The sequence below is a fragment of the Silene latifolia genome, chromosome 10, assembly GCF_048544455.1.
Source record: "Silene latifolia isolate original U9 population chromosome 10, ASM4854445v1, whole genome shotgun sequence".
Lineage (NCBI taxonomy): Eukaryota > Viridiplantae > Streptophyta > Magnoliopsida > Caryophyllales > Caryophyllaceae > Silene > Silene latifolia.
Genome location: NC_133535.1, coordinates 163,642,777 through 163,664,775, shown reverse-complemented (window position 1 = coordinate 163,664,775; position 21,999 = coordinate 163,642,777). Strand labels below are relative to the sequence as shown.

At 36.7% G+C, this 21,999-nt stretch overlaps 3 protein-coding genes across 4 annotated transcripts; all 3 read right to left on the bottom strand.

The window, feature by feature from the left end:
* Nucleotides 1–258: 258 nt before the first annotated feature.
* Nucleotides 259–6,677, bottom strand: LOC141606848 (casein kinase 1-like protein 10). The gene is made up of 14 exons (XM_074426188.1): nucleotides 5,612–6,677; nucleotides 5,371–5,411; nucleotides 4,772–4,841; nucleotides 4,524–4,672; nucleotides 4,302–4,397; nucleotides 2,684–2,754; nucleotides 2,543–2,604; nucleotides 2,337–2,400; nucleotides 2,156–2,240; nucleotides 1,866–1,992; nucleotides 1,673–1,746; nucleotides 1,525–1,585; nucleotides 1,031–1,161; nucleotides 259–913 (listed from the first exon to the last, which is right to left on the bottom strand). Exons 1-14 carry the CDS (start codon nucleotides 5,685–5,687, stop codon nucleotides 635–637), a joined length of 1,386 nt encoding a protein of 461 aa, XP_074282289.1. The 5' UTR covers nucleotides 5,688–6,677; the 3' UTR covers nucleotides 259–634.
* Nucleotides 6,678–10,100: 3,423 nt separating this feature from the next.
* On the bottom strand, nucleotides 10,101–13,101 carry LOC141606847 (uncharacterized). The gene is made up of 4 exons (XM_074426187.1): nucleotides 12,750–13,101; nucleotides 11,555–11,662; nucleotides 10,613–11,453; nucleotides 10,101–10,444 (listed from the first exon to the last, which is right to left on the bottom strand). Exons 1-4 carry the CDS (start codon nucleotides 12,996–12,998, stop codon nucleotides 10,242–10,244), a joined length of 1,401 nt encoding a protein of 466 aa, XP_074282288.1. The 5' UTR covers nucleotides 12,999–13,101; the 3' UTR covers nucleotides 10,101–10,241.
* A 2,512-nt stretch (nucleotides 13,102–15,613) lies between these two features.
* On the bottom strand, nucleotides 15,614–20,381 carry LOC141606846 (F-box/LRR-repeat protein At4g14103-like). Of its 2 annotated transcripts, none has more exons than XM_074426186.1 (4): nucleotides 20,122–20,381; nucleotides 17,602–18,647; nucleotides 16,679–16,846; nucleotides 15,614–16,333 (listed from the first exon to the last, which is right to left on the bottom strand). In XM_074426186.1, exons 2-4 carry the CDS (start codon nucleotides 18,643–18,645, stop codon nucleotides 15,932–15,934), a joined length of 1,614 nt encoding a protein of 537 aa, XP_074282287.1. In that variant the 5' UTR covers nucleotides 18,646–18,647; nucleotides 20,122–20,381; the 3' UTR covers nucleotides 15,614–15,931. The 2 variants fall into 2 exon arrangements, with proteins under 2 accessions (XP_074282287.1, XP_074282286.1); XM_074426185.1 differs by lacking the exon at nucleotides 20,122–20,381 and adding an exon at nucleotides 19,603–19,859.
* Nucleotides 20,382–21,999: the final 1,618 nt, after the last annotated feature.

Genomic DNA, 21,999 nt, shown 5'->3' with positions numbered 1-21,999 from the left:
GATAACTCAATATAACAGTATTGTCTGGGATGGTGAAGTTTGTTCAAAATTCGACCATGTTTTATACAGTCGAATTGAAAAACTACACCTTAGTCCATCAATGTGGAAAATAACTAAGCCTCCGCCACAAAAATACAATTGTTGTTAAAACCCATAGGTATGAAACTTGGGCAAAATTTTCCAAGAAAGAAAAATGGCAGCAAATTTCCAAAACATTTCGACAAAAACAGGTGATAGAGCATCAACTAACAGTAGCCGTAACACATAAGAGAGCTTCTTCATCGACCACAAAGCATACTGTAACCAATTATTACAATCGCAAATATTCCAAACTTCACATATAAACAATTTCTTTAACATGGTTTCGTTTTCTTCTCTCCCCAAGCGAGCACAAAGAGCGGTTTTACATGGTGCTTAGCGAAGAAAATACATGCAAGAACACTAACATCGCTACAGTAAAATGAAAGTATTTTTGTTAAGCTCTTCCAAGCATGGATTCAGAAGAACTTTGAAAGTTTACCATTCTTGAGTAACCCAAACAGGTGACACTTTCACCAAAACAAACAAGTTGAAATGCTTGATTTTGATTCTTCACTTTGTTGGGGTAGATGCACCCCGGAAAACGAAACTGCCCCTATTTTCTTCGACCCGTGCCAATAGACAAGAAGTCAAAGCTGCGTAAAGTATCATCTCGACCTGGTCTTGTTGCAGAGACGCGTGTACGAGAAGATGTTTTTGACTCTAACCCTGGCTGTATCCTTTGAGTTGTAGAAACATGGCCACTGCTTGCCAACAGCCGGCTTGATCGGCCGTCACTGGGCCCATTAGAGGAGCTTGGCCTACTAGTTGAACCAACTGCTCTTTTTGAAGTACTGCCATTTCGAGAACTGCGGCCTCTTTCAAGTTCACCTTGCTGATATTGCAACAGTGTATTTGAGTTGAAATATACGGAGTAATAATTTCTTTTTAACAGACGTGTTGTGGTTTAGGGTTAGATACCTAAAAAAAGAAACATTGCATATCGACTTACCATATCCTTGGACGATGGATCCCCTAGTGATCTATGACGAGATTGATCGGCTTGCAACCCAGAGACCTGACTATTTCTTCTAGCAAATGCCTCAACAGCCCCTGAAACTCTATCTCGAATTTCTTGTCCCACTGTGGAGCACAAGCGAAGTGTGTTACAGAAAGAATTGCTCATTAGTTGGTCATTCTCATCTAAAATGGAATCTCGGTTCTCGTTTATTACTTATTTGTCTATATCCATTATAGCAGTCCCTTGAAAGATAGTCTCATGTTATGCGCAACGAATCCTTTTGACTAAATCTTGCCCAATCACCATTCATTAAAAGAATTAACTATCCCTATCTTATCCTCATACAGGCCAGTCTTATGACAATATTATCATGACACCGTCTCCATGTGAGAATTTGTGACCTAGTTAACTGTTTTTTGGGAAGGCAAAGAGCCGAGACTTGTAAGCTGTACGGTATTTGTGTTCTAAAATGAAGAATCGCTGACCTGAAGTCCTGTCAGCTCTTTCTGCAGATGGCCCTGGAGTTAAAGCTGGTTTGAGAGCCGGCTGCAGGATGAAGATCATATAAGAAAAAAAAATGCCCTAAGAAAAGGAAAGGAAAATAAAAAGCGAATACACAGTCAACATACTAACCCGTGTTCGAGAGCTAGAACCAATCTGTGGGTATTTCAGTATAGTCCAATCAAATACATAGTCAAACTGGTAACCTGTGTTAATAAAAACAATAGTGGTCTATTATTCAACAAATACAAAAGAAAATTGTTTCGTAAATCACATAAGGAATTAGGAGTAAAAGCCGTCAGTCGTCAGAAAACATTGCTAATACCTTCTCTGATGAAAAGGTCCCTGAAAAGCCTCTTAAGATACGAATAATCTGGCTTGTCATCAAATCTTAAAGAGCGACAGTAGTGGAAGTATGATGTGAACTCCGATGGATAATTTTTGCAAAGTACCTTCAAGAATGAATTGTAGTCAGTCAATCATCTCCAAGCATGACAATATCACCGTAGTAAAGTCATGGAACGATACACATATAACATGAAAGTCTAGTAAGCGAAAGTCTAGTAAGCGAAAGCCCTATCACTACTCTGAACACTAACGAGCCAATGTCGGTACCTCAATTGGGGTGAGCATTTTCTTTTCACTGATTTTGTCATACTTCTGCTTTTTAGTACCAGCTTTCAAGCCCTGCCATGGGAGACTGAGACGGAAAAAAAAGGATTAAATTCAATGCGCGCAATAAAATACAGAATTAGAAAATTTAAAGAAGCGAAATTGCCAAGTAGTACATTCCCACCTTCCCCTTAAGAAATACATGAGCACATAACCAAGGGACTCCAAGTCATCTCTTCTGCTTTGTTCTGTTTCGAACAATGCAAAATGTCAGCAGACTACTTAATTCGAGGGCAACAACAAACCTGCCATCATTTTCAGCAAGAAAAAGAGATGTGGCAACAAAAAATAATTATAAAATGATAGTAAAGATGACGAGGCAATACTTACCAACACCAAGATGTGTATTAACACTGGCATATCGAGCAGTCCCCGTGAGATTCTTGTTCTCTCTGCACAGGAATCATGATAAGCACTAGATAGGTGATTAAAAAAAGTTTGATCAAGTGCACATGGGCACTGTTGAATTACCTGTAAGGTATGTGTTTGTGTGTTTGTAGATCACGAAACTTTTTTGCAAGTCCAAAATCAATGACATACACCTGCAAATAAACAATTGTCAGCAAACATTTCTTAACAAAATCTATCATAAAGTTGATAAGCGCAGGAGTGTCTGAGACAATTATTCAGCGAGTTGTTACATTTTTTTAGTCTAAAACAAGTGTCAAAGTGTGCTGATGTGTTGCTGACATGCACGTAAAGTCCTTAGTAAGGCGCACTGAGGCGCTAAGGGGCCGAGGCGACGAGGCGCAAAGCGCAAGCCTTTTGGATGCGAGGCCCCCTATTTTTGATAACAAATATGTAATTTCCAAATAAATTTTTGGGCAACAATAGCCTTTTTAGGAGTTTTCAAGTTGGCTAACATGTTAAGTTGTAAAGTTAAGAATAACGGGGAAAAAATGGCAAACCTTATCTAAAAGATATGGAAAGTGCGTCCTAGTTAGCCTTGTTACGTGAGCCTTGTCTAAAAGGCGCACCTACAATGCACCATGGCGTTTTGGCTAGTGCCTCATCCAAGGCGCGCTTTTTTAAACTAAGACGTAAACTGGTGAAGTTTTGAAATAAAACATCAAATTGCCGAAATTTTAATATATGCTCAACTGTCGACCAACTTTGACTAAAGGGAGACATCTTGACAGTGGTGGTCTAGAATGGGATGGAACTCGGAAGTCAGCAATGGATGCTGGGCTAGAAGGTAAGTCCAAATGACCGGCTAGAGGCCTGTCTATGGAGAAAGGAAGTTGAGGTGGAGGTGGACAGGTGGTGAAGGTTCTGATGTAGGTAGTGAGCTAGTGATAGAAATAAAAAGTGTGCAACGCTAGAGATTCCATGGAATCCTAGAGAATGAAGGAGGAGTTAAGCGTACTTGATTAGGAAGAGATGGAAAAAAGTAAACTTCAGCAGTAAACTTCCATTTTTTTTACTTTTCAAAGACTTTTTTGGGAAACAAAATCCAGAATATGAAAATGTTTTTAATAGTGAAATAATTTATTTATAAAAATAGTGCCTCCACGGTACTAAAATCCTAGGTCCGCCACTGTTGATACCGAGGTACAAGAAGATTAGGCAAGCGTATGATTAAAGTAACTCGCAACAAAAAGACAAAACTCAAAAGTGCGTACTGTTTACTGCCAATAAGCAAGGTAAGATTCAGTACATATACACAACAGCACTCAGATAACACAAAGGCGTATGATATCGACATAAAGGCAAGGATTACATTTGGCAGTAATATGAGAGGTGGATCAGAGAGCTAGTTCCAAATATAAGGGAAGTTTGCCATTTGTTACAAGAGTTTGAGAAGTACAGAAGCACTTTGGCTGTGATGTCATGTAACATACTCCGTAGAAGACAAGACCAATCCCATAAACCCGAGAATGACTTGGCATGCAAACGCACAACGAGAATCTCAGTAGCAGAGTAGCTAAAAATGAATTATACATCCAAAGGTTCAATGCCAAATAAACTAATGAGTATCACATTTTTCTCCTATTTCACGAGGCTGGGAAAAAATTGCTCTTGGATCCAAACTGATCCAAAGCTTCAAAACAGAAGTCAGATGCAAGAAAAAGCTTTCCCTAAAAGATACCTGATTTGCCTTACGTCCGAGGCCCATTAAAAAGTTGTCGGGTTTGATATCACGATGCAGAAAACCTCTTGAGTGCATGTACTCCACTTTATTGATCTATCAAAGAGAAGAAATTCAGTTTAGAATAGGTGGGTAGCAAGCAATTTAGACTCTCCAAGGTTTATCAAATGTTCACGTCTGTAAGCTCATTCGAAGACTAATTGTTCGTGAGTTACAACTTACCATTTGATCAGCAAGCATTAGAACTGTCTTCAATGAAAACTTGCGGCTGCAGTAGTTAAACAAGTCTTCCAAACTCGGGCCAAGAAGGTCAATAACCATAACATTGTACTCGCCTTCTACTCCATACCACTTGATATGTGGAATACCAGCTTGATTACATACAACAGATCATAGCAGCACAAATACTAAGCCAAAGCATAAATACACTAAAACGGGGATTCCGAAAGATACAAGGGCTGTGCACTTACTTCCTCCCTGAAGAAGCATGTACAATTTTGACTCATAATGCAATTGAGGGTGCTTTGTCTTTGCAGATTCCTACAACACACAACACAAAATGCTCCGAACTGTCAATTACCCTCAAAGACTACATGAAGGATTCTTAGGTAACTTCGACCAATAGTTCAGACTTCAGACTTCAGACAGCGACACAGATCACAACCGCGTTTCCAGAATAGAACAACCTAACTCAAACACTTTCACTCCTCAAGTACTTCACAGGGAAAATATCAGTTTCTCCTTTTGCCATTTCAGTAACCTATATGGCTTAATCTACCTGATCCACACTCCACACAATGTGAACACTAATGCCAGCAGAAATTCGAAGTTGATAAACAAACTAGAAGTTACTATATACTTCCTCCATTTTTCTATGTTTGCCCCATTTCATTAAAATATACCTCACATTTCATTATTTTATGGGGCAAACATAGAAAAATGGAGGGAGTAGTTCATAAACACGTAGCGAAAATTAACATGCTACACCAGCATACACAATCAATCAAACTCATAAAACCGTCTTACGCCTACATATTCACAAGGAAAAGTAAAAGGATCAGGTACAAACCAGCTTAACAGCCACTTCTTCTCCAGTCTGCACATTGATACCTAAACCACACCAACCCACAATTTATCATAAGAACTAGAACTACATAATATGCATGATCACATCATCTACAACTTAATACTCCCTCCGTCCCAATTATTTGTTTACCGTTGATTAAAATACCCTCACAAAGAATAATAAACATAAACAATTGACCGAGACGGAGGGATTAAAATAGAAGACCACCACCAATATATGTTACCTAAATAAAGCTCCCCAAATGAACCACTTCCAATCTTTCTCCCAAGCTTAAACTTTCCACCAATTACATGATCCATGATCACACAAAACCTAAATAACTAAACCTTATAATTCTCTATATAATTACCTAAAATCTTACCCAAAAAAAAAGCAAAAACAACAAAGGAAAGAACTTCCCCCTTCACTAAAATTAAGAGGTAAAATTAATTAACCCTAGTTACCAAATAATCACAAAATTACAGCCACCAACTTCCTTTTTTACAATCAAAATCCAAACTTTTTACCACAGAAATTAAGAAGAACAAAATTAATACCCAATTAAACCAACTAATTACTATAATTACTACTAAACAGATCTTTGTACCACTAAATTTGACCCAAATTAAAAAGATTCAATTTTTTCACAAATTAGATTAAACCCATATCATAAAATCAAAGATAATAACTACCCATTAACTCAGATCAATCAAATTCTATCAAGTAGTTACATATGATTTTGATGGAAACCCTAAAACCCCAAATTAAAAGGAATTGATTTATTGATCATCTAATTATGAATACATTACTCAAAATTTGATAAAAGTAACATGGAGTTGAAATCAAAGTTTAATTTAATTAAAGGGGGTACAGAAAAAGGGGGGAAAAGGATAAAAATCGAATCTTTTTTTAGGGAAATTGTGTAGTTCTTTTGACTAAACTATGAATCTATGAAACTGATAAGTAGAAAAATTAAAAGGGTTTCTGAATTTATTTTTAATTTTTGAAATTTTTGAAGAGATTAAGTGGGTAGATGAAGAACACAATTGATTTTATTGATTTTTTTTTTTTGGATTTTTGATTATTTATTTGGTGGGTGTGTGAAGAAAAAAGATGATGAATTATAAGAAGGGAAGAGGATAGAGAGAAAGGAAGAGAAGAGGTGGAGATAAAGTAAGTGAAGAAAAGCAAAGTAATGTAAAGTACTTAATTACTTAATTAATTAATTAATAGTTAATAATCAATAATCATTGTTAGTACTCATTTTGATTAATGGAGTAGTTTCTATCCTGAATTATGAGTGAAGTCTCTAGTAAAACGGTTAAAATAAAGTCTTTGATGTCTTTATCATGGAGGAGTGTTGATTGATGAAAGTTATTTTACTAGATTATTTAGATAAAAGCCCGTTTAAAGACGACACTTGGTGTTTTTATTATTAAAAAAGTAAATTTTATTTGACCAAAATTTCAATTTACTGATTTTTTTGCAAGTGCTTGATAAGTAGCTTATTTGGTCAAATAAGGTACCTGAAATGAAATGCTACCTCATGTAGCATTTGAGAAATCAGGTATCTGAAAGGACTTATTTTCCATTTTTTACCCCTTTATTCTATAATATTAAATAATTTTCATATCCTTTTACGTCATTTTACCAAAATCATCTACCTTTTCAGCTAGTTTGCCAAACACATTTTTATATAATCGTTATCTTATCATTTCCTAATTTTACTACCTTTTCGAGTTCAGGTTAACTTTTCGTTTTTTTCTACCTTTTCAGGTTTCAACTACCTTTTCAGGTAGTTTTGTCAAACAGAGCCAAAATATCACTTATTTTTACAATATTACTTATTTAAATCAGTTTTGTATCGGAATTATTGTTGAAGTAGAAAAACATAAGTTATTTGGTAACAGGTAAGTAGTTACAAGGATACGAAAGAGTTGTTTATCAATAACTTAATGGGAAAAAAAAGTAATGTTTTTTTTTTTTTTTTTTTTTTGTGTTGAGTATCCCTCATCGTGGTAAAGGGGAATCTCTTCGGCCAGATCAAGGAAATTAAATGGGTTGACCCCTTCCAAGTTTGACTTTTTCATTCGCAAGAGTCAGGAATCGAACCCCTGACCACTTGTTTAAGAGATGAGAGCCCTTACCACTCACACCAGCCAACTTTGGTGAAAAAAAAAAAAAAGTAATGTAGGAGTACTTAATTACAATAAGTAATTAATAATCATTGTTAGTACTCCATTAGTTTACTTAGTGGAACTAATTTTGGTTCATTATTGGTGTAATTTTTTTATCATGATTAGATTCATAGGAAATCATAAATTATTATAAGACTCTTGTAAGACTTACTATGACATTTAACAACTTATACGAGTAGAAAAATAATAAGTGATCGATCAAATGTGTATTCAGAATATGAATTGAACTCACGTTAAATATCCACCCATGAATAAGCGAGTTAACGAGTTTCAGACAGATAATAGGCATGAGTGCATGACCTTTGTAAACTTGTTAAAATGCCTTATTTATACCAGATTATTTTACGAGTTGGATGGGCCACGTTCAATGGACGGAATTACCCATAAATAACTCTAAAGTATGTTTATTCTTTGTGATTATCACTAGATAATCATGAAATTTAGGTTTATTTATTTAAACTTTACTTAGTTCAGTTTAATTTAATTTAATTTAATTTAATTTTATTTAAATAAGTTTAGTTTATTTCTGAGCTTCTCGCTAAAATGACATAAATATTATTTTAAGTAGGTGGAAGTAATTTTGATTAATTAATTAACACAATACCATGATTACATCAATAGAAAAGGACTAATTTTTTAATGATGGGATGGAATTTTGAGGGGTGTGGTGGCTTCCTTTGCCTACTTTTGAGTGTGGGTGGGTTTATATGCTTTGTGGATGGGGAACAAATTCTTCATTTTGTTCAATGCAAATGTCATGTGATCATTACATTAATCTACTTACTCAATTATTAATTAAGTTATTTTTTTTAAATAAGGAAACATTTTACAAATATATAAATAATTTATATAGATAGAGAGTATTCGATGTACTTTGGTTAATATTTTGTATTGGAACGTAAATTATTAACGTCGAAAAGATTTAATTAAATAACTAATAAATTCACTTGATTTGAGATGGTAACGTTTCTTAAGGAATACACAAATGTCACAATAATAGAGTTAATGAAAATGAAAGGAAGGAAATTTTTGAAAAGTAAAATATACCATATAATGATATAAGTGAATGATAAGTCACATGTGATAATTTGTTCAATGTTAGAAATGGACATGATTCTTATTCCACACTTAGTGTTAATTATCGATCAAAATGGCATGAAATTCTTCTTTATCTTCTTACAACAGTGTAGTTAGAGGGATAATTGACAACTTATCACTTTCTAAGGCTCCGTTTGACACGACACTTCAGGTTGTTTATTTGACCAAAGTAGCTTATTTGACCAAAATTTCAGCTACCTGATTTTGTTGCAAGTGTTTGGCAAGTAGCTTATTTGGTCAAATAAGGTAACTGAAATGAAATTCTACCTCGAGTAGCATTTGAGAAATCAGCTACCTGAAATGACTTATTTTCCATTTTTTACCCCTTTATTTTATAAAATTAAATAATTTTCATATCTTTTTACGTCATTTTACCAAAATTAGTTACCTTTCCAGCTAGTTTGCCAAACACTTTTATATAATCAGCTACCTTATCAGTTCCTAATTTCCAGCTACCTTATAGTTACCTTTTCAAGTTTCAGTTAGGTTTTCAGTTTTCAGCTACCTTTTCAGGTTTCAGCTATCTTTTCAGTTAGTTTTACCAAACAGAACCTAAGTAGTAGACTCGAAACTTTTAGTTAAAATTTTGATTTTTTTTCCAAAAGTTATTGTATTTCATTAGTAACTCGTTTTCGATTTGTGGGCAATTTAAATTCGTGCTATTTGTTAAGTGTCGGCATTTTGAAATTATAATTTTGAAGAAATAATGTGGGTCATAAACGAAATTCAACCATAACCATTCACCAATATCACAAATTGACAATATATATATATATATATATATATATATATATATATATATATATATATTTATGCATAGATGTGATTTCACATACAAAAACTCTAAGGCATGAATGAGTGCCACACTGCCACCACCCTCTTATAGTATGGACCCTTCTCATAATTGTTGCTTAATTAGTTTTTATCTTTGTGTGATTGCATGACAACAAAACAATTGGACTATAACCATATGCATCCGATATTTTTTGTCTTTTGAAATCACATTGTCAATTGTCATAGTCTCAAACTAGAATTTATAGATCTCTAAAGATCGGATTTTGGAACCACATATTAAATGTTAAAGGTCCTCACGGCCGCATTCTGAATATTTTTTCTACAGTAATTGAGATACGATCACGAATTTTAAAAAAACGAGTAGAAATTGAGAATTGATGGTAGGTTAACTTTGACGATATTTTTTGAAATAAATAAAATGTGACTTTATAGGGGTATTATACCGGTTATTTTTGAAATCGAGAATTGATAGTCCTCGTAGTAATGCGCCTTTATAGGGGTATTATGACATGAACTAGACGAACAAAGAATGTCGTCGAACATGAGATGAGACACCATTTGAAACACAGGATCTTGATTCCTTCAAGAATCCGTCATATGATTCTACAATTTTAAGCAAAGTATAACCTTAATAATCAACAATTTTGGTCGAAATTTATGATTTCTACGCGATAAGGGTATCGACATTAGACATACATTGTTGATTTAATTAAACAGACGGAATACAATGGCAGATACTACTGCCATTTACAGCAAAAGAGCAGAAATTATTGTTAACTCATTTCAAGAGGCTTCTTCCAATCTGTCAAGAAATCCTTTGTGAGGAGTTTCCTCGAAGTTGAGGTCGAACCCATTTGTCAATGATGCAGCTTCGAACCTTGTCCATAGTTCCTTCTTCAATGTATTCTCGCCAGGGCGTTTTCCTGTCCTCACTGTACTTGCACACCCTTTCCATACAGGAGTGCTTTCCACCATTTCAATGTTGCCTGCAATCGATATTAACTCAAGTCAAATAACGTGGATATGCCGACTCAGGGTGGAAACTACTTGACAAAGTCTTAGCATGTGAGACCAGCCCATTAAACCGATAACTAAAAGAGGATTACAAAAGAATTTGGGTTGGTCTCATATGTCGGAAAATATATGACTTGCACCTTTTTTGGTTTCCGTGTCTTGGTTAGGAGGAGCAAGACTCATTTGCTGATTAAATGTACTGGTTATGTTTTGCAGACAGTCGTTCAAAGGAGAATCGTGTTTGACAGGTTTCTCATCGAGTGGTTCCATCAAAGTACAACACTTGGGTGGTGATCGTATCCAAGCTGGTGACGCTTCAAAAATTTTCTGTTCATTTCTTAAAGTACAGGAGGGCTTTATTCCAACGAGTTCAGGGTACTTCAGTCCCAATTTCTGAGAAACTTCGCCACTGGAGCTCTCAGAATCTGTCGACTCAGAAAACCTGTTATGTCCTACTGGAAAAGGCGTGGACTTGTGGAACTGATCAATCTTTCTGTACGAGAACTGATGATATGGCTCTTTCTGCACACATGTTACTGGAGGGTTTTTAAGGCACGGGGTTGTCAACACCGTGGATAAATCACATATAGGTATTTCCAAAGGAGACTCAGCTTCGATCTCAGGCTTGTTATTTTCAGATTTACCGTTTTCAGCAAGAGAGGGAACTCTAGTAGCTTTACTGGAGCAATCGGCTGGCTTAACTGAAGCGAAAGGCTTAGAAGTCGATGCTGTTGGCTTTGGCAGAGGGGTGAGCAGAAAAAGCTGTTTACCTCCTTCGGCTAAGCAATTATTAGCGCGCCAAGATACAAGGGGTGAAGGAGAGACCAGAGATTCCGGTACAGTGGGTTCAGGAGTACCAACTTCAGGCTCCTCACTCTCATTCAAAGTAGGAGCTCCAATGGAATTCTCGCTCGAGTGAATATTAGAATCAGAACCAGCATTAGGGGCAGCTAGCGACTTCTGAAGTCTGAGAATCCACGGCTAAACATAAAAAGAGGATGACTTCTTATCATCATGAATTCACGATACAATAGAATAAGAAATATAATAGCCATCTAAATAGGCAAAGGTTTAGTGCTGACCGCGAGAGAGGATTTGACATCTGACAACACGTTGGTGAAAGAATTGATTTCCTTACTCTTCTCATCGTCCATCTTCACTTTGACAGCTTCGACAACAACTTCATCGATCTGGAAAAAATGTATAAGTTGCAATTAAGACCACAAAATGTAGCCAGCAAACCCTACTAATCACACAAGCACAACTTAAGAGCATCCCGTTGTTTGGATGGAATGATTTGGAGGGGAAAGAAGGGGAGACTAATGCCCTCCGTTTGGTTAAAAGAAATTGAGCCGAAGGATAATGGAGGGGATAGAAAATGGATCCTCCTACAAAGCAAATTAAAATTATCCCCAACAGAAGATATATTCGGAATCAAAATTACAATGTTCCGTTCCTTCTCCCCTTCTGACCTCTTTTTGTATCAAACAAAAGGTAAATGCATTTAGCTAACAATCCTGCATAAGAATCGAGTAGTGATACTTACAAGAAAAGTCGAAAATGCATTAAGCAAATCAACAAACAAGGCAACAGGAGACAATAGACAGTAGACAGACACAGACAGTTCATAAGTTTGCAGACAGGCCCCTGCAAGGAACAATTCTTCTCCTACAAAATGTCGTTTAGTAGCGGAAAATTAGACAGCTGATTTCGAAACATATCCCATTCCTGCAAAGCCTTCCACTCACTTCAAACAACCCGGGAACATTCACATTTTGAAATCTCTACAGCGCGACATTAGCAATGTTCAACAACTCAACACCTGCTGAGCTGCTGAATTACACACACAAAATCGCTTCTTAAAGACATAGAATTTGCTCAAAAACCCGAGTTGCAACGACATCCACATCACCCCAATAACCTCCTACACAAATCAGTTTAATAACCACCAACGCCCTAAACTGATCAAACAACAAATCTGTATTCACTCCTAAAGCGAAAGCTAATGAATTTCAGGCGAAAAATAACGGAGATTATATCAATTAACAATCAATTGAATCAAACCCTAACAAAAATCAATCAAATATCTACAATCAAACTAATTAACACCACACTTCTTCCCCAAAACGATGAATTAGCATCGACATTCCGACACAATAACTCCCCGGAATTCAAATTATACCCTAAAATCACAAATTCTAAAACATGGGTTTTTTTCCTCATCAAAATTAAAAATCAGGGTAATTTCAAAAAAGGGGAAAACTGAAAAGCAATAACCTGACGAAGAAGAGAAGAAACATCGGAATGAAGCAATAAAAGGCGGTGAAGCGGGTCGCCATTAAACGACATTTCTTCTTCTTCTTCTTGATGAAGCTTCCGTTTCTTCAAAGAAGTAAAGTGTTTTTTGTTGTTGAGTTTGAGAAGATGGGGTTTTTTCGAAGGTGCGTTAATGGCGGAATTGGTGACGTCACGAAGAGGGTTTCTTCTAATGGAAGATTTGAACTTTCCGTCGGTTCGCCACGTCATCGCCGGCAGACGGTGGTTTCTCTCTCTAGATTTGTGGAGTGGAGTGTTGTTAGAGTGAGGAAGAAGAAGGCGGGGGTTTGTGTTCTTGTGTTCGATTATTTGAATTTGTGAATGTAAAGTGGACCCGGTTTAAATGATCCGACTCGAATAATACTCAATTACTTCCACATTTGATACCGCCCTTCTGGGCTAAACTGGGCTTTCTGGCCTAAATGGGTTTTTGGATCTTAAAATTTACCACTTACCGAACGAAAAAAAGTTGGATAATACCTTCATCTGAATTGGCTCGAAAGCTCGGTCAAACTAAACTCAATTCCAGTCGAGTAGGCAATGGGCCGTGCTGGGGTGGCCCGCGTGTCGGCCCGTCGTGCCTTCCCCAAAATTGGCCCGGCCCAGGCACGGATATTGGGCTCCTCGGGCCGTGCCATGTCAGGCCCACTGATCCAAACCTACGCCGCGGTCCGCTCAAGGCACGACCATTTTCGTGCTCGGCCGTAAGTCCGTAACTGGCCCATGGGTTTTTCGTGCCTTGTCCATGGGCCGGCTCATGTGCTTTAATATTTTTTTTATTTAAAAAAAAACGTTATATACTCCCTCCAAATTAAAGTGTTTGCCCCAATTCATTAAAATACAAGACTCATATAACAGAGAAATGGGGCAAACACTTTAATTTGGAGGGAGTAATTGATAATATTTTTAGTAGTTTTTGTTTAATAATGATTAATGGTTCAAATATATATATTTTATTAAATATTAATGTACTTTTTTTTTAATAAATGATGAGTAATGGTTTAAATATATATATTTTATTAAATATTAATGTACCTTTTGTTTAATAAATAATGATCAACGAGCCATTCTTCGGGCCGGGCTCCACCGTGCCTGGGCACGGATTTCTGAAGAAAATCGTGTCGGAGCCCTCTTATGCCAAGTCGTACCGTGTCCGTGCTTCCTCGATTTTCTCGCCGGGCCAGGCCGTGCCGTGCCGCCCACGGCCCTTTATACCAACTCTAAATCCCAGTCCAAACCGAGCTTGACTAATAAATGTTAACTTCATATACAAAGTATTTTTATACATTATACAATGAATCTCTCTTAGTACGAATACTTTATATATCATATTAAAAATGTATTTTTTTGGTACATAATGTGATTTTTATATTAGGAGCTTAGTAAGGCTCATAGTCTCATAAGTCATACCATTAGAAATTCAAAATCACTCTTGGGCCCAATGATATCGGATCGGCAATTCCAAACCAATGTTATACATTTTTAACAAAACGGATTGAGCTCAAGCTTTTTCCGATCCGGGCTCAAGCTTCAACTTTTCAGGCTCGACCTGACGTCTGAGACAAGCTCGAGCTCTAGCTCGATTTTGAGCCCATTTGAGTTTAAGCCCATCATTTATTGGTTGTGTGATACGGAGTATATTAAATAAAAACCCTTTGATATATCTCCTAATGTTAATGATTTTGTGGTGATTGAAAACTTGGAAATTGAAAAATCGTGTATTATATACGGAGTATTATCGTCTCCTATTGTAATCGATATAGACACAAATTAACGATCATTGATACATTACCTTTATAAATTCTCCCTCTCACGAAGAGTAAAGTATGATAATCAAATCAAATTAAATAAAATTCGGGATGTAAAAAAAGTGAAATTCAATTCACTTAGAGATGATGCAAGACGAGTGTCCGGTGGGACGAGTGTCCGGTTGATGAGGACATACCGATACCGATACCGATACCGAATACGTGGGATGACTATGGTGAGGACATTGCCATTCATTCCGCCGTCCGGTGTATTATTAGTGTACATGAGGCAGCAGCCAAGCACAAGTCACAAAAGAGACAATCAAAAGCACAAAAGGCGGAAAATGTACAAAAGGGAAGAGGTCCTACGAGCCATGTCCTGCATTACTCAATAAGCTTTTAAAATCGAGTCATCAAGGAAATCCTAAGAGCCGTCTCCCGTATTGCTTAAGTTTTGACTCCCTCAGTCCTAATCATTTATTTACCTTAAATTAAAATACTCATCACAAAGCTTCACAAATTTAGATCAGAATCAGAAGCATTTGTTTCAAGCCAGAGAAATTCAGAACTAAAATTAGAATAAAAACCTGACTTACCTCAAATTAAAATGTCCCACATTCCTCAAACATCGGAAACAGCCAGTACAATCCCACTTTTTAAAAGCGAGGATCCAAAGCATGCGCTTTAAGCCTGCCTTAGGAGCTAACTGCCTTAGAAGCTGCAGCCTGCAAAGGCAAGTTCATTACGGAAAAAAAAAAAAAAAAAAACTGTATATCACGAGGGTAAAGCTAAAGGTGAAGATCCAAAGCATGCGCTTTAAGCCTCTCACTTTACTAAGTGTTGCCAAATCCTGTAAAGATAATTCTTCATTCTTATGGTCCTTAATATAAGGGAGAGCAAAATCATGAAGTTTTTAAAGACGATTGCAGCACCTGAACAGCAACACTACGATGACGAGGAACATCATTGACCAAGAATGATCAACTGCAAACACTGAGGGTGGAGTTGCACACATCAATAGTGCAGGGAATGTAAATAATAATAGCTAAAATCAGGGAATCAATCAATCAAACAATAACAGAACATCAATTTTCATGATTATATCAGGCTATATGTATCAATAAATAGTCAAAATACAGAGTACCTAATTAAACAATGCAAAAATCAATTGTAGTATGGTTCATCATTTGTTTCCATATTTCCAACGGAGCCAGACTCGTTACTCTTTCGTTCGTGATTATGATGGAATAAATCAAAATGACTCACTAAATCTTTCACTTGTGAAGTAGTGGTCCTTCAACGCAGTTCTCAACACAATTTTGAACTTGGGTCATTCAGAAACAGCCACTTTGTGTTGCTAACACAAGGATAAGGCTGCGTACAACCGACCACCCTTTACCCCGCAATTTGTGGGAGCCATTTAGGCGCTGGGGTAATGTAGTTGAAGTCTGGTTCATCATCGGAATATATTATAGAGCATGAGTTGGATGCCCTAGGTATCTCTTCGAGTTTGTTCTTAAACTGATTTAACTTAGGTGTGTCAAATAGGATTCCCTTATGTCCTTTTGACATGGATATAACCAACTCTTTCAAAACAGATGCTTTACCAAGAAGAAATCTGATCATATTCAGTTCTTCATCACGCCCGCAGCAACTGTAAGTCCTGATTCGTTTGAGATGAGATTCGCAACACGAAGGGATTATTTGAGTTAGTCCCCAGCTAGTAGCTTCCAGAGTAGCGGCATCCAGACTGTTTGGCTTATGAATAAAACATGTCTTGTAAAAATTAAAGAAGCCCTGAAAACAACACACCATTTTGCAGCACAGTTAGGTTGTTCCTTTTATGTCATTTTTTCTTAAAACAGGTTTAGTTGTATAATAGACACCAAAATGGGAAAGTTTTGTCAATCTCCTAAATATTACAAGCCTTGATTCTTAGAAACTGCTCCATATTCCATTTTCGACAGGTTTTAAGAATTGCACATTTTCATTTTGAGTATGTTTTTGTTAATAAAATCCTCCTACTTTATTGTTGAGACCCACCACCCCCCCACTCACAACCTTAATCCTTGTGCATAAAGTAAACGGGGGCATTTCCAAAGAACCGGGTGGAGCAGCACGGATAATAAAATACAGACTAACCTCCATAAAAACAAGTTCTTCTAACAAAGGGGAACGATGACAGATCGACAACAGCACAATATCCCATCTTCCGCTACAACATGAACCACAGAATGCGTCCAGCTTCAAAGTTTTTAGATTACGAAACATAGGTAGTGATTCCTTGAACTCGGCAGCATAATAAAAACCCTTCAGAAAAAAAGTAGGCATTAGGCATTTAAGACTGTTACGGTCCGGTACCTTGAGCAGGAATGTGCTTAGTTTGAAAAGGAGGAAGGCGCAACAAGGCGCTTAGGGGCCGAGAAGATGGAGCGCAAGGCGCCTTATTTTCGGAACATTTTATTTCCAAAATAAAGTTTTGGGCAACAATACCCTTTTTAGGAGTTTTCAAGTTGACTAGCATCTAAATTTAAGAATAATGGGGAAAAGAAAAGGCATATTAAAGATATAGACGTACTAATGAACCTCGCTAAGTGAGCCTTATCTAAAAGGCGCACCTAAAGTGCACCAAGGCGTTTTGGATAGTGCCTCATCTAAGGCGCACCTTAAGCACTCGAGGCGGGCCTTTTCAAACTAAGGGAATGGGTACCACACCCTTGCCTGTAAAGCTAAGGGTAGAAATGTATAGACCGTCACACATAATGTTCATTTACAATATCGTGTCTCTACACTCTGTATCTCACTTCTGTTGTCCCATTTGATTTTGGTGGCGAAAGAATGACAACTACACATAAATATTTCCCCACAACTACTTTCGGTACAACTTTTTTAGACAATATCAGGGGAAAAAAACTTATACGATCATAAAATAAACTAATAATGTAGACCCTTTTTACGTGTATCTTAGATAAATTAGAAAATATATCGTGAAAAAAATACAAATGGAACAAAGATGGTGGAGTAATATATAAACCAGCGAGGATGAAAAAGGTGGAGAGACAAACCTTAGGAAACCATCCGAACAGAGATAAATATTCAACATTAGACAAGGCTCTTGTAAAACTAAGCTGGTTCCTGAAAGCAGCCTCGAAAGTGAAAACTTCCGTATTGTGCACACGGACGGAAGCTTCGACTAGCGCATTCATATTTATAATATATTTCATTGCTAAATTGTCGCTATATCTAAAATACTGCAAATTAGGGGTCTCAATAAGCACAATGTCACCGCATTTTTCTTCTTCTGTGAAAACAAGGAAGGTGAATCTCTGAAGCGATTGTGAGGAAATGGTGAGACAATCTGCCTTCTCCCAGAAACAATAAGAGATAGAGAGATCTTCAAGAGCAGGGCAGTTTGAAACTAGCTTAGTGACAAAGTCGTGGTCATTAAAAACAAAGGAATGGAGGTTAAGGATTTTCAAGTTAGGGAGACAAATGGGCGGGATTTCAGTGCTACTGTTAATCTCAATATTGGAATCAAGCGTCAACACCTCTAACAGTTGGCGAGTAAAAAGGCCAGGGGGAAGCTTACATTCAGCAGGGTTGGGTACATGAAAGGAGAGGTCAAGTTCCCTAAGGCCACAATGGGCTAACGGGTAAGAGATCCATGCATAAAGACGGTCGGGTTCAAGGTTGGGGAAACAAGTTGGCTTACATTCGTGATAAGCTGTGTGGGAACGATAGAAAGTGGTTTTGTCCCCACCCAAACGAAGTCTAAACCGAGTAAGAGGCTGCTGAGACAGAGATAAATTATGCAGGACATTGTCGACAAATGACTCAAAAAGAGAGGAGCGCTCAACCAGATGGGGATATTCAACACAATGTGATACAGGAGAATCATCCAAGTCCACACTTGTTATACAACAGAAAACTCGCGGCATTCTCTTGGACAGTACTTGGGACGCAGCAGCATCCTTGGTTGGGAGCATCGACAAAATCCGAGTCAATAATTCATCAGGTAAACTGGTTAATCTATCCGCAGAACACGGCCGCAGCGAATTGCTACATGTACAACACCTTTTCAGTCCCCATTCCAAATTCGCCATCGTCATTCCTGATAAAAGAAATTAAACATCCAATCTAATTCATTGATTCATACTGCGATTTGCAATCTGAAATTAAATTTCAACAGCGATTTACAGGAAATAACATGAATCTCTCAATAAAAAACCCTAGCTGCAGGGGCGGATCCAGGAATTTAAAGTACGGTGGGCTAATAATTAACTGAATAAAAAGTCGCTTAAAAAAATACAAATTGAGAATCTACATTGCTAACTAAATTTACTTTACGAGTTCCACTCCATTCAAATTCAGCAACCACCTCATCATTCTCAATATTATCTGCATATTTCCTTTCAATATAAAGCACCATCAAGTCGTCTAGAATTTCGTGTTCATCTTGTTTCTAAGTCTGCTTTATACGATCTTCATCTAATTGATCAATCTTACTTTAATCTCGGTGAACACTAACTAATCATCATAATTATATTTTCACCGATTTCTAATATCATGTGATCTTTAGCTTCATTCTCACCATCAATATATTATCATCATTGAAAAATGACAAGAGGAAACAATGTACTTAGCACTTAGGCATAAAGAGGTTACAAGGGTACACTTAGCTATGTATGAATTATGAATCTATCAGTATCCAATAGCCGACTACTGCACTATCATGTAACAACTAAGAAGATCAATAAACTTTCATAAAACCAATTCAATTTATCATGTAATATTCATGATTAAATCACTTCAGTAAAAAAAGCAATTCAATTGATCATTCATATTTTCAATCTTATAAAAGTACCCTAATAGAGTAATTGCGCATAATCAATAATATGATAGTCCATACAAATAATTGAGAAAGAAAAATTGATTTTAACATTCTTAAACATCATCAAAACCAACTAATTTATCTAGAATTTGATTTTCAAAAGAGCCCTAATAGCATAATTAGCATTACTACTTTCAAAAAGAAGATGGTGATTGATGAATAATAAAAGAATTACCTATGAATGTAGTAGTTTGAGGGCGGTGAACGACGCCGGAGAGTGACGATGACAAGAAAGGTGGGTAGGGCGGTGAACGACAATGAAGAAGTGATTTGTGAACTTGGTGCGTTGGAGTCGTGATACTGATTTGTGAAATTGACGCTTGAGTTCTTTCTTTTTTTCAGTTTTTTTACTATTGAATTTCTAACTTGTGAATTTTTTTAATTTTTTTGGGTTGGGCTCAAGCCCAGACAGCCCTAGGGCTGAATCCGCCCCTGCCTAGCTGATAATGAAAGATGATAAATGCAATTTACAAAAATCTCTCTCAGAAAAAAAAAACACAAGCAACTTTGATCAGATTCAGCAAATAATTGAGACGGACGGAACAAGTATCAATTGCTAAAAATAAATCAGATTAAAAAGAAGAAGAAGAAGAAATTGATAATGAGAATCAATCAAGTTGTAATTGATAATAATAAACAAGCAAAAGGGCGAACAATCATGGAAAACAATCAAGTGAAGAAAAGAATGACTTACAAAGCAATAACAACTGTACAGTGAACTTAATTGGGGAAGATGAAGATGATGAGGACGATGAAGTACAAAGCAAACAAGCAATGTTCGAGTCAATTGGTTAAAATTTGGGTGAAATTTATTTGGGACTCGGGTTATTCTTCAAGAGTAATCTGGGTGAAAACCGTATATTCGATACGTTTTTCGTATATATACAGTATTCAGATTTTAATCCAATTTATGTAATTTTGGGTCTTATCTTCATTTTATTTGGTGATACTATGGTTTTTTTTATACGGAGTAACAAAGTGTAAATAAACTCAAAATGTATGAGATTAATACGAGTGAGTCACAAATATATTTAATATTTTCCATTTCGAGATTTTATTCTAATATATCCCATCAAAATTTACCAATACATATCCCATGCGGTTTTTAATAATCTGATATATGAAAATTCGTATAGGATACTATACCGAGATCCATATAATTGAAACTATAGAGAGTTAAATGAAATTAGCGGAATTAAGAAAATGTGTTTGACCATTAAATTTGCGGAATTAAGTTAAATGCGTTTGGAAATGAGCCGATTATATGGCCGAAAGTTATGATTACTAAGCGATACACTGTTAATTTAAACAAACAGACAGAATACAATGGCAGATACTAGTGCCATTTACAGCAAGACTCATTTGCCCATGGTCTTGCGTGTAAGGCTATGGATAGCTAGGTGTACCTCTTTTTACAGCTGCCAAAAAAAAAAAAAAAAAAAAAAAAAAGGAAAAAAAGGTTTCTCATCGAGTGGCTCCATCAAAGTACAACACTTGGCTGGTGATCGTATCCATGCTGCACCGCTGGAGCTCTCAGAATCTGTCGACTCAGAAAATCTGTTATGTCCTACTGGAAAAGGTGTGGACTTGTGGAACTGATCAATCTTTCTGTAGGAGAACTAAGGATATGGCTCTTTCGGCACACATGTTACCGGAGGGTGTTTAAGGAACGGGGTTGCCAAAACTGTCGCTAAATCAGATACTATATTTCTGAAGGAGACTCAACCTCGATCTCAGAGGTGCTCTTTACAGTACCTACACCATTTTCACCAAAAGAGGGAACTTTAGCCACTTTACTTGATGCAATTGAAGCAAAGAGTTACGTCGATCTTGGCTTTGGCAATGGGGCTATGCACTTATTAGCACGCCAAGATACAAGAGGTGAAGGAGAGACTAGAGATTCCGGTATAGTAGGTTCAGGAGTATCAACTTCATGCAGAATTCTCACTCAACTGAATGTCGGAATCAAAATCAGTACAAGGGGCAGCCGGTGACTTCTGAAGTCTGAGAATACACGGCTAAACATAAAAAACAGGACGACTTCTTATCATCACGAATTCACTACACAGTAGAATAAGAAATATAACGGCCATCTAGATAGGCGACCGTTGAGTGCTGACCTTGAGACAGGAATTGACTTCATACAGCACATTGGTGAAAAAATTGATTTCCTATACGACAAAAGATAGTTAATTACCCCACCATAAATATATTCGGACTCAGTAAATGCACCAGGTAAATCAACAAACAAGGTAACAAGAGACAATAGACAGTTAGACACGGTTCATAAGTTTTCTGACGGGTCCTGCAAGGAAAAACTACTCTCTTACAAAACCATTCCGCGGATTTATTGAATAGCGGAAAATTAGACAGCTGATCTGGAAACTACGATCATTCTAATTAACCCCTAATGAGCTGCTGAATTACACATGCAAAATCCCTTCCTAGAAAAAGAATTTGCTCAAAACCACGAGTTTTAACAGCGTCATGCACATCACCCCAATTAACCTCCTAAGAAAATCAACTTATTAACCATCACCAGTGCCCTAAAATGATCAAGCAAAAAGTTTAC

Excerpts from the sequence above, each read along its gene's own strand:
- LOC141606846 (XM_074426186.1), bottom strand. The coding sequence starts at position 18,645 with ATGACGATGGCGAATTTGGAATGGGGACTGAAAAGGTGTTGTACATGT. Across the intron at positions 16,847-17,601 it reads TGTTCGGATGGTTTCCTAAG|GGTTTTTATTATGCTGCCGA; the intron begins GTTTGTCTCTCC and ends TTTTTTCTGAAG. Across the intron at positions 16,334-16,678 it reads AAGAACTTGTTTTTATGGAG|GGCTTCTTTAATTTTTACAA; the intron begins GTTAGTCTGTAT and ends TGTTGTTTTCAG.
- LOC141606848 (XM_074426188.1), bottom strand. The coding sequence starts at position 5,687 with ATGGATCATGTAATTGGTGGAAAGTTTAAGCTTGGGAGAAAGATTGGA. Across the intron at positions 2,241-2,336 it reads ATGTATTTCTTAAGGGGAAG|TCTCCCATGGCAGGGCTTGA; the intron begins GTGGGAATGTAC and ends TTTCCGTCTCAG. Across the intron at positions 914-1,030 it reads ATCCATCGTCCAAGGATATG|CAAGGTGAACTTGAAAGAGG; the intron begins GTAAGTCGATAT and ends TTGCAATATCAG.
- LOC141606847 (XM_074426187.1), bottom strand. The coding sequence starts at position 12,998 with ATGACGTGGCGAACCGACGGAAAGTTCAAATCTTCCATTAGAAGAAAC. Across the intron at positions 11,454-11,554 it reads ATGTCAAATCCTCTCTCGCG|CCGTGGATTCTCAGACTTCA; the intron begins GTCAGCACTAAA and ends TTTTATGTTTAG. Across the intron at positions 10,445-10,612 it reads AGACACGGAAACCAAAAAAG|GCAACATTGAAATGGTGGAA; the intron begins GTGCAAGTCATA and ends TATCGATTGCAG.